The 15716-nt window shown below is 36.5% G+C and overlaps 2 protein-coding genes across 2 annotated transcripts in view; both read left to right on the plus strand.

Annotated features, from left to right (window-relative positions):
• scp2a (sterol carrier protein 2a) overlaps positions 1 to 1714 on the plus strand; it is a 63900-nt gene extending 62186 nt beyond the window's left edge. Inside the window, exon 16 of the mRNA XM_078407346.1 lies at positions 950 to 1714. Within this exon, the coding sequence (XP_078263472.1) occupies positions 950 to 1045 (96 nt within the window). The 3' untranslated portion in view covers positions 1046 to 1714. The remainder of the gene's footprint in view (positions 1 to 949) is intronic.
• A 5000-nt stretch (positions 1715 to 6714) lies between these two features.
• podn (podocan) overlaps positions 6715 to 15716 on the plus strand; it is a 32009-nt gene continuing 23007 nt past the window's right edge. The window contains exons 1-3 of the mRNA XM_078407842.1: positions 6715 to 6966; positions 9428 to 9521; positions 13189 to 13344. Of these exons, the coding sequence (XP_078263968.1) occupies positions 6715 to 6966; positions 9428 to 9521; positions 13189 to 13344 (502 nt within the window). The remainder of the gene's footprint in view (positions 6967 to 9427; positions 9522 to 13188; positions 13345 to 15716) is intronic.

Consider the following 15716-nt stretch of genomic DNA (forward strand, 5'->3'; position numbering starts at 1 on the left):
GGTGGTGAAGAATCTGGCCTTCGCCAATCAAGAGAACTAAAAGACAAAATTTAAAAAGAATCATAAATAATAGCACATTGGAACTATACTCATTGTATTCTTTTTGTCTCCCTTTCTCACACTGCCCCTCCCCAATACTTTAATCTTCCTTAGTTTTCACCAGGTTTTAATACAATTTTGACTGGGGCAAAATCATCTTGCATCAACTACTACCTACATTTATGGTCACAGTGAGCATTGGCTCAATGTATTTCATTTTGTCAACTTTTAAATGCTTCAGTGATTGTAGTGTTTATAACTATTTAAAATTTGTTGTACTTTTCCATAATTGTACATTTTTTGAGGATGTAAAATGTATCTTGTTCAATAAAATTAAGAATTGTTGGTGAAGATGAAAAAATGCAAATGCATTTGCAAATCTGATTTTAATAAGATGTGTAAAATCATGAGGGGAATAACTAGGGTGAATGCACTGTATTTTACCCAGAGTAGAATCAAGAACCAGAGGACATAGTTTTAAGGTGGGAGGGAAATGGTTTAATAGGAACCTGAGAGGCAATGTTTTTCACACAGAGGTTGGCGGTATGTGGAACAAGCTGCCAGAGGAGGTAGTTGTTCAGGCAGGAACCATACCAAAATTACGGGTCTCGACCCGAAACGTCACCCATTCCTTCTCTCCTGAGATGCTGCCTGACCTGCTGAGTTACTCCAGCATTTTGTGAAATAAATACCTTCGATTTGTACCAGCATCTGCAGTTATTTTCTTACAATACCAAAATTAAAAATACATTTGGACAAGTACATGGATAGGAAAGGTTTATTATTGGAATTATTTGATGTTGAATCTATTCCAAATTGGAGATGCATGGATTGTGTGATGTTTAATTGTAGTGCTTTAATTTATATTACAATGCAGAATGTTTTGATTAACTGTATGTTTTCTATCTAGGCATTCTTTCAGGGGAAATTGAAGATTGCTGGTAATATGGGCATGGCGATGAAACTTCAGCATCTACAACTTCAGCCTGGCAAAGCCAAGCTGTGAATACTGATCACAAGTGGTATCTATAACTATGTAGAAAGGCACCTACATGCCTTTGGCCATGTGGCATCTCGGTGGCAAGTTGCCAAGGAGGTGGTTGGGAGCTGCTTCCTTCATCTCTGAAACATTCTGGAATAATGTGCAACGTCTTCTAATTAATCTTGAAGTTTATAACATAGGTATCTTGCTGAGCAGGTTTCACTTCAAATAAAATGGAATTAGTTATCTTCTGATTCAATAACGTTCTGAAAATGATGTAAATGTAACTTTGAATATATTTTGTAAAGTGCTTCACTACTTGCTATCTATCTGCGCTAAATGAGTTCAACAATTGTATGTTAAAATTCATCTTACTTTAACCTACTCTAATCCATACATTTATATTTGGTGCAATGTTGAGTTTTGAAACATTACCTTTGCAATTCTTTAATCATTAAAATATTGGGATTGGATGTTGTCGCATGACGAGCAAATTAAATAAAATAAACCCTACTTTCTCTCTTTATGAACATTAGGCTTTTCTTTTTAGCTTCTGTCTGTGGCATGGTAGGAATTCCATGTTCCATAATTAACAATGTTCAGAATTTACTTTACAGTTGATGAAAGTTTTTAAAAAAAAGACTAATTGTAATAATACCTCTTGGCTAAAACTCATTAAAGATTGAAAAATTAGCTTTTTTTAACTGTTTCTAAATTCAATTTATATTTAATAATTGTTTTAAACAATTTACTTGGTGGGTAACATGGTCAAACAAGGTTGATTGGCCACTCAATAGAAGCTGTTAAATGTTCTGCAGGATGACATTCCTGCCAGCGGGCTGGATTGCACTGCCAGGTGGATTGGGGGAGGGGAGTTTGTGGGGGGGGGAGGATGGAATCCGTTTTTACCTGTCATAAAATCATGGTCATACAGCGTGGAAACAAGCCCTTCGGCCCAACTTGCCCATACCGATCAACATGTCCAATCTACACTACACCCACCTGCCTGCGTTTGGCCCATATCTCTCTAAACCTGCCCTACCCATGTACCTGTCTAAATGTTTCTTAAGCTTTGCAATAGTAGCTGCCTTAACTACCTCCTCTGGCAGCTCGTTCCATAAACCCACCACCCTGTGTTTAAAAAAAAAAGCTACCCCTCATATTTTTATTAAATCTTTCCCTTCTCACGTTAAACCTATGTCCTCTGGTTCTCGATTCCCCTATTCTTGGTAAGAGACTGTGTGTGTCTACCCGATCTATTCCTCTCGTGATTTTGTACACCTCTATAGAGTCACCCCTCATCTTCCTGCCCTTCAAGGAATAGTGTCCTGTCAGTAGCTCTAGTGATGGCAGCAGCACATTCCAGATTATGTGCCTACAACATGGAAGTGGGTCATTTACTGAGGGTGGTGCGTTCATACACCCGGCCTCTCATTCTGCCCGGACCAGGGGTGTGGCTGAGCCAAGGGACAGATGCGCTTTACATCTGGCCCCTCACTGCTAATAACTGGCACATTTCTCATGGTTCCAATCAAGTTTTGTTATTGTCCACATCGTTGCACTGTTAGGTCTCCAATGAAGATAATCCTGATGTATTTTGGAAATTATTTATAAACATTTGGAGTGTGATATTATACCAAGGACGCAGATAAAGCTTACGTATTGATTTTATGTTTTGCAATTCTTGAATACTTTCAGCATTTTGCAGTAAAGTAAGAAGATTTGTCATTAAAAAAAAAGTAATTGGGATACCAGACCTTTAAAATATTGGATTCGTTGAAAAGATAGACAGAGCTCTCAATCTATACAAATAATTATTTATGCCATTATTAAAACAATTTTGGGCAAGCCTACAATGGCTGCCGAAGGATTTCAATTAGATACAAGAACTAAGAATTCAATTAGATACAGGAACTAAGATGACAAGAATATGTTAATCTACCAACTATAAATAACAGTGTGGAAACTTTTCAGGGTAAGGAGGAATAATGCCATCTTTTCATTACAGTCGAGGCTAGAGTTGTCCAAAATGATAGAATAGTGACACCGAATAGCCTTTTTCTCTCATCTATTATGTTTTTTGGGTAACAATTGTTATAAATAGTCTCATTTCGACACCCTCAGCTCTAAACGATCCTCTTTGAAATGCCTGTCCAATTCCTCTTGTCCAAAGTTGTTCTAGTTGTCTCCCTGGTGAAAAGTCAATCTAGCTCTGGACTGATTTCTGCTGTCACCATCCTTGCATGCAAAGCAAAATTTGTTCCCACAGACTCTTCGAATCTTTCAACCAAAATTTGAAATCTTTATCCCTTTGGCCCATTGCCTATTGGGAATAATTTCTCTCCACTTATACTGTCTAAGCATGCCATGATCTTGTACCCATCTAAAAGATCTATCCTCCAAAGAAATCTATCCTCCACAGAAAACGACCTGAGACCAAATTATCTAGGCTGACCTTGTCACTAACATCCATTAAACCTGGAGCAATTCGGGTAAATCTATGCAGCCTCTAAGGGTTTGATCTACAATTCCAAGGCAGGTTTGAATTTCAACTAGTGGAAATAATGTTATTTTCTAATTGTATTAAATAAAGGGCAGGGATTTAATATCAGCATCAGAACGATGAAAGATGAGATTCTGAGAATGCTCTATTGCAGACCTTTAACGGAACTAACTCAGAATTCTCACCCAAAGAGGTTGGAGGAAACAATTTATTTTGAGAGACCCAGATGAATATTTTCAAAATGGTATGTGGAATGGTTAAGAGAATGGAATCAAATCAATTATGTTTCAAAGATCTGCCTCAGGCTTGCTTAACTAATGCCACCTTCTTTGCACTATTCCAGAATGGATTTGTGCTTCATTCTACTGACTAGAGAGGAAAATGTAAAGGTACAATGCAAGTATAAATATGTCGTCATAAATAGTTGCGCTATTGTGTACCAATTTGGCTGTAGTTGAACAAACAAACAAGAGTTTTAGTATATAGATTATCCAAGGAGGGAGGGCTACAATGCTATAGTACTTGGATGGGTTCAGCTGCAATGCTCAATAAGCTCAGGACATTGCATTTTATGAGTTCAATGACAAAAAAAGTGAATCAATTGGTGCTAATATTATCACTGGTCCATTCTGGATGGTGTCGATATGATTAACAGGATGTGAGGGATCGCTCATTGAGCTTCCTTCAACAGCAGCTTCCAGACGTGACCAACACCTGGAGGGGCAAGAATAGCGGTATCATGGCCAATATCACCATCCTTTTCCCTCCGGTTTATTCATCACCTTGACTTTGAAATAACCCATCACTTCTTCATTGCCTCTTTGTCAAAATTCTGGAAGACTTGCATCACTGTGCGGGCACCAAAAACACATACACTGATTAGAGTTATCATCGAAGGACACTTAATTGAGGAGCATATTATTAAAAGACTGGACAGATATGTGGGTCGGAGGGGTTTAGAAGGCTATGGGCCAAATGTGGGCAAAGGAACTAGTATGCCAACTTGGTCGGCATGGACAGGATGGTCTAAAGGGCATGTTTCCGTGCTGTATATCTCAATGACTAAATTATAAATATGGCTTGAAAATTATTGCCAGCTTAGGTAAGCAAAGGCTAATAGATAAAGTGCATTAGTGCTGAATCTCAGCTTGACGAAAATATTTTAATTGTACTAATTAGAAAAATCCTACAAATAAAAATAATTCTTTAAGGTATAGCCAGAATATGTCAGCGTTTTAAAGAAGTATTTGATTTTAATAGAGGAAATATGGTAGATTACATTGTGTGGTCTCAAACATGCATCTCATGTGTTATTGAGTCCCAAAAGAGCACAGAAACACATTCCTGCAAATCATAGTCATACCACGAGTGTTCGAGTCAGACCCTGTTGTGAAGGCTTATTCCTTTAGAGAACTTTGCCGTGGTCGTGAGCTTATCAGTGATGGATGCAGGACTCTGATTTGATTGACAACTCAACCTCAGCAGAAGTTTAAAAAAATTGGACTGCACCTCATTAATGAAACTCCATGCGAGAGCAGCTCCCAGTAGGAGGAAAAGGAAAAGCAATAACATCAGGTCAGACTTGGGAGGATTGTTTGCCTCTGTGCAGTTGAATTGGATCTGTGTGCGTTGATTATAAACAGACTCAGGTGTGTATGTGTATGGCACGAGGGAAGAAGATTCCTCATATCATTTTTTTTTTAAAGATATGACTCTTCTGATGGTTTTTTAGTAATTAACTGGGATCGTGGTTTATTAACTTGCTGACACCTGCAGCAAATGTGTTTGTACAAATTCAAAGTAGATTATAAATATGCTCCTTATAACCACTGAAGTTCTGGATCTGCAGCTAACAATTATGCATTAGCAATGTATTTGCCAATGAGGTAATTTAAAGTTGTGTTCTCAAAGCTCAAATATAGGAAAGGAAATAATGGTTGCTGCATCTGGAGGTATAAATTAATACAGTGAAATTAAAACTGCATCTACTTGAGTACCGATACATGTTTTTATTACTTATTCATGAGCATTTGGATGGCCATAACTTGTTGTAAGTTAAAGGAGGGGGTCATCAGAACCTTGTTTCAAAAGGGGACATCAATAAATTCCAACTATAATAAAGCAGTTTAACTGGTTTAAAAGTATGGCTTTAATTATCCAAGCAGCTCTAAATGAAACAGCTACCTCTAGTAGAATGCCATTTTTCTGGCTCTGGTAGTGATTATCACAGAGCTTAGTAAATGGTACTGAAATTTCTAGTTTTAATTGACATCAGTCAAGGTAAAGCATTTTTAAAATGTTATTGAAATGGAGTTTAGTAGTTTTGGTGTTTAATAATACGTGGCATTTTCCTACTTTCACTCTGAGTGGCATGTTGTTACCGAGTTTGACATGTTTCTCTCTTATTAGGGCTCTTAGCCAAAAGAAAATGAGTGATTAGACATTAAAGAAGTCTGTTTAATAGTGAGCTTTGACCAGGCTTTCCAGAAATTTGCCCTAGAAACATTTTGCAGATTCGTGTGCTTCCACATAACTCCAGAGTAGGCCTGGATATTTCTTTTTCATGTTTCTGGAAGAGAACAGAAGTTCTTGTGGAAGTCAATACATTGTTTCTCTCCATTTTTGTTTCACATCTGGAAAAGATCTTCCTTTCCCTCTGGATTTTTTTTTTGTCTGAACTCAGGGCACTTTGCAAGGATGAAAATCACTTTCTCGCTGTGAAGCTTTACACTGTTAATTGTTAAGAGTTGATTACGGTAGGTTTACAGTATCCTTCACCAGCAGTAATCATTGTTAGTAGAAAGTCTCAGTTTAATTTAAAGAGAAAGATGTGTGTTAATAAAGATACACATCAAAATATTTAGCCCTCTCTGTTAACTCTTAAATTAAAAAATAATTGAATTTAATGCTTTTTATTTCTTAATCTGCATATCACAATGAAGAACGGATTTTTTGAGGATTATAACTGCAAGATTTACAAACTATATATCATGATAAATTGTACCTCAGGATAACTTTGTATTTTTGTACATAATAAATTAATTCATTTTCTCAACTGAATAATTATAGTTAAAAATAATGGAATTTAGTTCAATTGAAAACTTATATCAAATAAGTTGTAACATTCCATCCCATTCCATCTTAAATGTGTTAAAAAAAATAAGTAAATTGCATTGTTTCAGGAGGTAAAATGAATTGGAGCATTTGGCACCCTGTATTGCTGTGGCTCCTGAGCTTCAGCTGCAGTGCTATAAGTGAAGAAAACCATGTCCATGAATCAGTGAAGAATCACACAGGAGAAACAACCGATCTTGAAAAGCAGGTGGACTCTTGCTCTGCTGAATGCATTTGTAATCTGGATGGAACTGTGGACTGTGGTGGGGTGGATCTAAAAGAATTTCCCAAGAACTTATCACAATCAACATTGCATCTGTCCTTGCAGGTAAGGAGTAATATAAATCTTTCTGCTGTTCCACTGCAAAAATACCTTTGTGTCTGCCTTTCAGTTTGATTAGTAAGAGGTGGCTTGTCGAACTGCTGTTTGTGGCTGTCGTGCTTTGCCCGACCTAGAGTTGTTGTACTTCTGCACCTGACATTCTGTTATCCTAAGGAGATGCAGACTGAACCATCATTGATATTTGGCCTGAGTGAGAACTTTAACAATAAGCATCAATATTAGCATCTGGAAGGGTAGATCACATGGAATCCAAAGTGAACTAGGATTCAAAATTAGTTTGGAGGATAGAATCAGAAAGAAGTTGTGAGGGGTTCTTTTTCTGATTAGAAGTCTGTGACCAATAGAATGCCGCACGGGTCGGTGCTGGGTCCACCGTTGTTTGTTATCTACATTAACAATTTGGATGACAATGTAGTTAATATTGTTTACTAAATTTGAAGTTTACACTAAAATATGTGGTATGGTGGACACTGAGGAAGTTTACAATAGTATCTCGATGAGATGGAAAAGTGGACCAAGGAATTGCAAATGGAATTTAACGCTGTGAAGGGCAAGGTGTTGTAGAAAAAAGGAACTGCAGATGCTGGTTTACAACAAAAAAAAGGCACAAAGTGCTGGAGTAACTCAGCAGGTTAGACAAAATCTCTGGAGAAGATGGATAGATGACATTTTTGGTTGGGAGCCTTCTCTAAATGTCACTTATCTGTGTTCTCCAGAGATGTTGCCTGACCCGCTGAGTTACTCCAACACTTTCTGTCTTTTTGTGAAGTGTTGCATTTTGGTAAGTTGGGCATTACTTAGAAAAGAAATGGCAGCACCCTGGAGAGTGTGAAAGAACAGAGATATCTTATGGGTGCAGGTGTATGGTTCCCTGAAAGTGGTCAGTCAAATAGACACTGGTGAAGAAGGCATTGAGAAGGGGATCAAGTAAAATGTTGGCATATCATGATGCTGTAATAGTTGTTGTTTACCTAGATTAGCTGGCTTGAGTTACAGGAAGAGGTTGGATACGCTGTGACTTTTTTCTTTGTTGCATAGGCGGCTGAGGGGTGACCTAATTGAATGTGCACAAGATGATGAGGGACATGGATAAAGTGAACACTCACAGTCTTTTTCCCAGGGTATAGGATTCTAAACCTAGAGCTAATAGGTTTAAAGTGAAAAGGGTAGACATAACATTGTGATTTTTGGGAAAACATATGGATAGGAAAGGTTTGGTGGGATATGGGTTGTATGTGGGCAAATGGGACTAGCCCAGAATGCCAATATGGTCGGCATGGACAGGATGGGTTGAAGGGCCTGGTTGCATACGTACAGGTTTATGACTTTATAACATACTAAAGGACAATACAGACTAGCTAGGCAAGCAATGAATTGCTTTTCTTCTGCCTAGACTCAGCATGTTTAAACTCTTTCTAAACTCCTTCCTCAAATTGTGGCCAAGTTTAACGACAACCTGGCATCATCATTTTGGTTTCTGTGGCTTGGTTCCAAACTGGCCACTACACTTCTCAAATCACTCAACACACCCACTGGATTAACCAACATAATATGACAATCCCAATTATATGAAAAAGTAACCTCAATGCAGTTGGTTTCATTGAACTTATCAAAATTTTACATTTGTTGACAAAATAATGTTAAACCAAAATAACATTACAGCTCCTAAATTCCTTAATTATTGTTTTTCTTTAAATACTGCATTATGCATTTTGAAAATTGTAATTTAAAAAAAAATTGGGTTCAAAACAGTCATTCAAATTGCCATTTTAAGGAACATAAATCACGAAATGCCATAAATCATTTTCTGGTGGAAGAATTAACCACAAATCATATAGTGGCTTGAATCAGAATCCCTTATAAATGAAAAAAAATCCAAAAAATCTTGCACATCCAAACAAAATTTGGGGTATTTTGGGTGGTCTGAGAATGATACAAAGTAGTTTGAATATTTGAATAAAAGGCTGGAATTATTCCATTCTATTTATCAGAACTTTTCCAAGCATGGATAAATCCAGGTCATTCTGTGTATAACCTAAAAGTTGTGTGCTGTTTTGAAACCTCCAGAATGTTTCTGGTGATATTTGAAATATACTTCAATCTAAATTTTCAATGCAGAATATTCTCGTGGGCAGAGTGGGGGTAAGGTGTCAATGAATGTTGCTGAGTAGACCTTTGCAAATTATATTATGAAAGTATTTTATTCAGTACTCCTATTCACTGAAGTTCAATCCACAGAATATAACACTAGATCAACATTATTTTGCCTGATATTTAAATCTGATTTTCTGGACCTTCGACTATGGATCAAATTCCTGCTGTAAATTCTCCTCACAGGATGAAACATACTGCCTCCATTTGAATCTTGGCCATCTGTACAAACGAGAGTAAGCTTTCAGAGCTGACAGCCACACTCAAATAACTCATGTAATTTCTTTTTATTCAGAACAATGCTTTAGAAGTGATCCCTCTGGAGGAATTATCAAGGCTGCAGAGTCTGGAGACTTTCAACTTGCAGAATAACCGGCTTAGTTCTAAAGGTAATGAAAACTTTCCTTTTGTGCTGGCTTCTGAAACCAAAGGAAAGTTAAGGTTGTGTTTGAACATGGCTTCAATTGCTAATATATTCTTAGTCCCCAAAGTTATGTATATATCTAACTTTGACTATTTTTACCATTTATTCATGTACTTGCAATATATTTGGCTCAAGAGGGGGGTTTCTTTAAAAAGCTCACGTTTCATTACATATTTACACAGAGGAGCCGTGAAGTAAATTAGATTAATCTGATTTTTCTCCATTTCACTTTCATTTCAATGTCAATAAAGCCTTGATTTTTTTATTATCGTGAATGCGGTGTTTATTAAAAACTTGTATTTTAGAATTACTGATTTGTTGTATTTTTTATTGAACTTCAATTTTGTTTTTTTGAATTTCTTCTGAAAACATTTAGATATTTTTGTCTTTTAAGATCTCTTGCCTGATTATCACATTCAAATAGATGTAACAAGACAACCTGCTCATATAGGTCTCCCAATGTCACCTTGTGTATGCTTACTATGAAGTATGTGGCAGATATGCAGGCAGACAGATTTACCACTGCGCCTACTGTATATAAGGACAGTTTCTGGTTGTTTCTTCTCCAAGTGTAAACCATCTGCATGAGATCTTCCTGGACCTTTGCCTGAAAGGTCTTTTAGAAGCACGTTATAATGTCTGCTTTTCATTCAGCAGTTGGACAGATCTGGAAAGACTGGCACTTACATTCTATCCCTTGTTACAATTGTACAGCCAAGCAACTTGGTGAATTTCTTCAGATTAGATTTCCTACTAATTTTGCAATTGAAGTCACAGATAGTGTAAGGATCGCAGAACCCCTACCCTGAAATGCATTTATGAGCGTCTGAGCTTTTACAATACGACCACTTTATGGTTAATTTTATGATAACCATTTTCTTCAATTTTTTAAACCAAATCTTCAAAGCAAGGTGTAACTTAGATCCAGTCAATGTTACTTACCCAGCAACATTAACATTCATCTTTCACATTCCCTGACACTGTTGTGCTGCTCAGTCTTGGTGGGTGAGAGATTTTTACTGATTCAGGTAAAGCTGCACCACAATTATTTTCCATAGATACTTGTGATCTGTGCAAGAATGTTCCAGAGACCAGAGAAAGTAATAGATCTTTTTCTTGATACTTGCTCTTGTCCTTGGTCTGACTTGCTTTTACTTATCCATCTTTATATTTACATTTATAAACTTGGCATCACATATTCACACTTAACTGATTCTTATTTTTGTAGTTTGACTTGAAGCTTTAGCTATGGCCCAGGTCACTCAAATTGTTTTTTACACAGAGAGATTCTGGTGCATAAATGCTTAATTTATGCATTCTAAATCCTTCTTTCAGTTAACTAGTGCCAGCACTAAGAATTAGCAGAAAGAGGAATTTAGAATGCACACATTAAGCATGGGCTCCATCCATTCACAAGTCAAGTCAAGTCAAGTCTATTTTATTTGTCACATACACATACAAGATGTGCAGTGAAATGAAAGTGGCAATGCCTGCGGATAGTGCTAAAACTACAAAATAGAATAGAAAAACTTTTAACACAAAAAATAAATTAATACAGTAAATTAGTCCCTGGTGATATAAGAGTTAACAGTCCTGGTGGCCTATGGGAAGAAACTCCGTCTCATCCTCTCTGTTTTCACGGGGTGACAGCGGAGACGTTTGCCTGACCGTAGCAGCTGGAACAGTCTGTTGCTGGGGTGGTAGGGGTCCCCCATAATGTTGCTGGCTCTGGATCTGCACCTCCTGATGTATAGGTCCTGCAGTGGGGCGAGTGTAGTTCCCATAGTGCGTTCAGCCGAACGCACTACTCTCCGCAGAGCCTTCTTGTCCTGGGCAGAGCTGATCCCAAACCAGATTGAGATGTTGCCAGACAAGATGCTTTCTACAGCCCCAGAGTAGAAGCACTGAAGGATCCTCAGAGAGACTCTGAATTTCCTCAGCTGTCTGAGGTGGTAAAGGCGCTGCCTTGCCTTACTCACCAGCGCGGCAATGTGTGTTGTCCATGTCAGATCCTCTGTGATGTGGACTCCCAGGTATTTAAAGCTGCTCACCCTGTCCACAGTAATCCCATTTATCTCCAGTGGTGTATACGTCCTCGGATGTTGAGCCCTTCTAAACTGCATCAAAGCTCAATGAAACTAATGACAATAGTTCAGATGATCACAGCCTGGCCTAGAAGAAGCAACATATTACACTTCTTTGTCAGAGGTGATGGTGGAGGCAGATATAATAGTGGTATTTAAGAGGCTTTTAGATAGGCAAATGGAACTGCATGGAATAGAGGAATATGGATCATGTACAGGCAGATGAGATCAATTTAACTTGGCATCATCTTCATCACAGACATTGTGGGCCGAAGGGTACATTCCTGTGCTGTACTGTTCCATGTTCCATGTTCTTAATGATATTCACAGGTGTGATAGTAGTGGCATCCTGTTAGGACTTTGGAGTATTTACAACCCACATAGGGTTGAGGCTATGTTCCTACTTTAAGGTATCTCTCATTAGGAACAAACAGATACTGTTCTTAATACAACAGTCAAGGGAAGAAATAGAAGTTAAGCTGAGGCTTCTGAACTGAAAAGAGTGCAGTCTAAAGTAGACAGATATGGCACGAGATTGTGAGATTCCCCTCCAGTCAAAGGCCGGTGTAAAAAAAATGCCAAGGCTTAAAGTGTGTACTGCATGTTAGGTAAAGATCGATGCTAATCAGTAAATTCAATGTTGGCACTATTGTGACATTGACAGTCAGTGATTAATGTGTTACTTTACAGATGAGGTGTAAAATGAAGCAGAACAAACCTCACTGTGAACTGCGTACAAGTTACTCAGATATTAAATGTAAAGTTAGCCAGTTTGTTGATCTGTAAAGTTAACGAGTTTGTTATTCATCTCGGAAGAGAACTAACTAATCAATTAATCTCCTGTTGAGACAGGAAAAACACTTTCTCCAGTGAGCATAATAGCCCTTTTTATTAATGGCCTTGACATACTATCTTTGGAATAGATATTCAGTAGTTAGATTATCCCTTGACCGTGGACTATGGTCTAATAGAGAGGTATCTGATAATACTGATGAAGAGAATATCTGTTGAAGAGCTGAAATTTGTAATAATTTACCTTTTTCTCTGCCTTATTTTGAAATATCCACTGTGCTGAACTACTGGGGCAAACCAGTAACCTTGCCCCAGACTTCTTTTATTCTTCAGTAGAGCAGTTCAGTAAAACATATATTGGAATTAGCCCTGTTGCCTGCTGTTGGGTTTCCCTCCTTTCTGCCTGATATCATTTACAACAGTACAACTTGTCCTCAGAAATCTTGTTTTCTTGATTTACGTAAATCAATTTAAATTTCCCTTAAGAGTGCTGAGGTAATAAGATTAAATATGTCGGTACAAATGGTTAGGTCCCTTAATATGAGAGGAATAATATTACAGAGCAGATGAAGATTACATCAAGTGAGACCATGTTAATGTGCAGTAAGCAACTTAATTATGATTATTTAATGAAACCATGCTGGCTTCGGAAAGGGATAATAACAGAACAACTGCATCTTATTTTTACCCTAATGAAAAACAACATGATCGCAATTTTGTAGTAAGCATTTCAATTGTATCCATTCTCTTCTGTAGTGTTGAAATCAGAACTCCACATCCTCTTGCCTATCCTTGCTTTAAGTCATTTTGCTCTGGATGTAGACCACCCTTGCACAGAAATTGTGTTGCAGCCAACACTTACCAACATGATTGTACTTGTTCAGTTCCCAGGCATGAACCTGGAGAAAGAAGGTAACTCCACAATTACACCATGCACAATGACTGGGCATTCCAGAAATAGCATTGCATGGGTAGGATTGGCAGAACAACCCAACACCCCCCAACCCTGTTCATAAGGTCATAAGTAATAAGTGCAGAGTTAGGCCATTCGGCCCATCAAGTCTACTCCGCCATTTAATCATGGCTGACCTATCTCTCCCTATTGACCCCATTCTCCTGCCTTCTCCCTCTCACCCCTGACACTCGTTGCCACAGAAAACAAGCAAAAATACTTTTTTTTTAATAGATAAATTTTTATTGGAGATAGGTACATAACCTGTTTACATCTTTACAGTCATACATTTTTAAATTGATAATATTGTCAATTATTATTATATTGTCTCCAATACCTTTTGCCCCTTTTTTTTTTTTTTTTTAAACTAGATAGAACTAAAGAAATAGATGTAGTAAAGAAAGAAAAGAGAGAGAAGAAAAATAAAAACAAAAACAAATTTTAAGATAAGAAAAAAGTTAGTTAAAGAAGAATGGAAAAATTTATTAAAATAACAAAAACTTCATTCGAGATATATTCGTACATTTCAAAGTATAGCATTTCATCCATTCTTTAGTCCGAGTGCTAGTCAGGTTCCTGTGCTGAACTATTCTGACCCTTTAAGTAATCAATAAAAGGAGACCATGTTCCAATGAATAATTCCTGTTTGTCCAACAGGGAAAATCTGATTCTTTCCACGTTTAAGGTCTCCGTCATTTCTATAATCCACATTTTGATTGTGGGGGCCGTAGTGCCTTTCCAAAATTTTAGAATTAATTTTTTTCCTGTTATTAAACTATAATCAATAAAGTTTCTTTGTGTTGTTCTAAATGTTTGATTTAATTCTAATATTCCGAGTATAATTAATTTTGGATCTGGGTCCAATTGTGTGCTGGTTACTTTAGATATTATGCTAAAAATATTTACCCAGAATTTTTTAATTTTTATACAGTTTGCAAACATATGAAATAATGTAGCTTCTAAATGTTGACATTTATCACATTTAGGTGAGATATGTTGGAAAATTTTATGTAGTTTTGTTTTTGAATAGTGTAACCTATGTATTACTTTAAATTGTATTAGAGAATGTCTGGCGTTTAGTGAACACTGATGTATTTGTTGCAAACTTTCTTCCCAAGTATCTTTCGTTATTACTTGGTTTAATTCTTTTTCCCATTTTTGTCTGTATAAGTCCGTGGAGGGAATGTCACTGTCTAATAAGATATTATATATATAAGATATTAATTTTTCTGTATTAGGATGTTTGTTCCAACATTCATCAAGAATTTCTGAATTTCTAATTCGAAAATTTTGGGAGTTCGATTTTACATAATCTCTGAGTTGAAGATATCTGAAATAATCATTTCCACGAAGACCATAAGTCTGTTGCAACTCCTGAAATGTCAGAAAGGTGCCTTCCTTATAAAGTTGTCCCATATTTTTAATTCCATAATCCTTCCATTGTGTAAAACCCCCGTCTACCCATGAAGGCTTAAACAAAGGATTATTCACAATTGGAAGAAAAAGTGATAAATTATCTAATTTTAATGTCTTTTTTAATTGTTTCCAAATTCGTATAGCACTAAATATTATAGGGTTTTCCCTATAAATTTTTTTGTTTAATTTAGACGTAGCAAATAATATCGAACCAATATCAAAAGGTAAACAATCTTCCTTTTCCATTTTTAACCAGTCTGGTTGATGATCTATTTCTTCCAACCAGAAATTCATATTTTTAATATTAACTGCCCAGAAATAAAACCAAAAATTGGGTAAAGCCAGGCCTCCATTTATTTTTGATTTACACAAGTGTCTTTTGTTTATCCTATGATTCTTATAATCCCAGATAAAATCATTAACAATAGAGTCCAATTTTTTAAAAAAGTTTTTTGTCAGATATATCGGAATTGTCTGAAAAAGGTATAATATTTGCGGTAAAAAAATCATTTTTATGGCATTAATTTTGCCAACCATTGAGATAGGGAGTGTTTTCCAATATTGAATATTCTTATGTAGTTTGTTCAGTAATGGGGGGAAATTTGCTTTAAATAATGATGTATATATCTTAGTTACATAGATACCTAGATATTTAAATTTTTCATTTACTATTTTAAATGGAAATTGTTGTATTATCTGTTTATTATGTTCCCTTATTGGCATAATTTCGCTTTTATTCCAATTTATTCTGTATCCTGAAAGTGAACCAAATTGGGTTATTAGCTTTAATAAGTTTGGAATACTAATTTCTGGTTTTGTAATGTAAATTAATACGTCATCTGCGTATAGAGAAATTTTATTCACTGTGTCCTTTGTGTTATATCCATGTATTTCCGGATGCCCCCTAACTCTTTCT

The sequence above is a fragment of the Rhinoraja longicauda genome, chromosome 11 (genome assembly GCF_053455715.1).
Source record: "Rhinoraja longicauda isolate Sanriku21f chromosome 11, sRhiLon1.1, whole genome shotgun sequence".
Classification (NCBI taxonomy): Eukaryota; Metazoa; Chordata; class Chondrichthyes; order Rajiformes; family Arhynchobatidae; genus Rhinoraja; species Rhinoraja longicauda.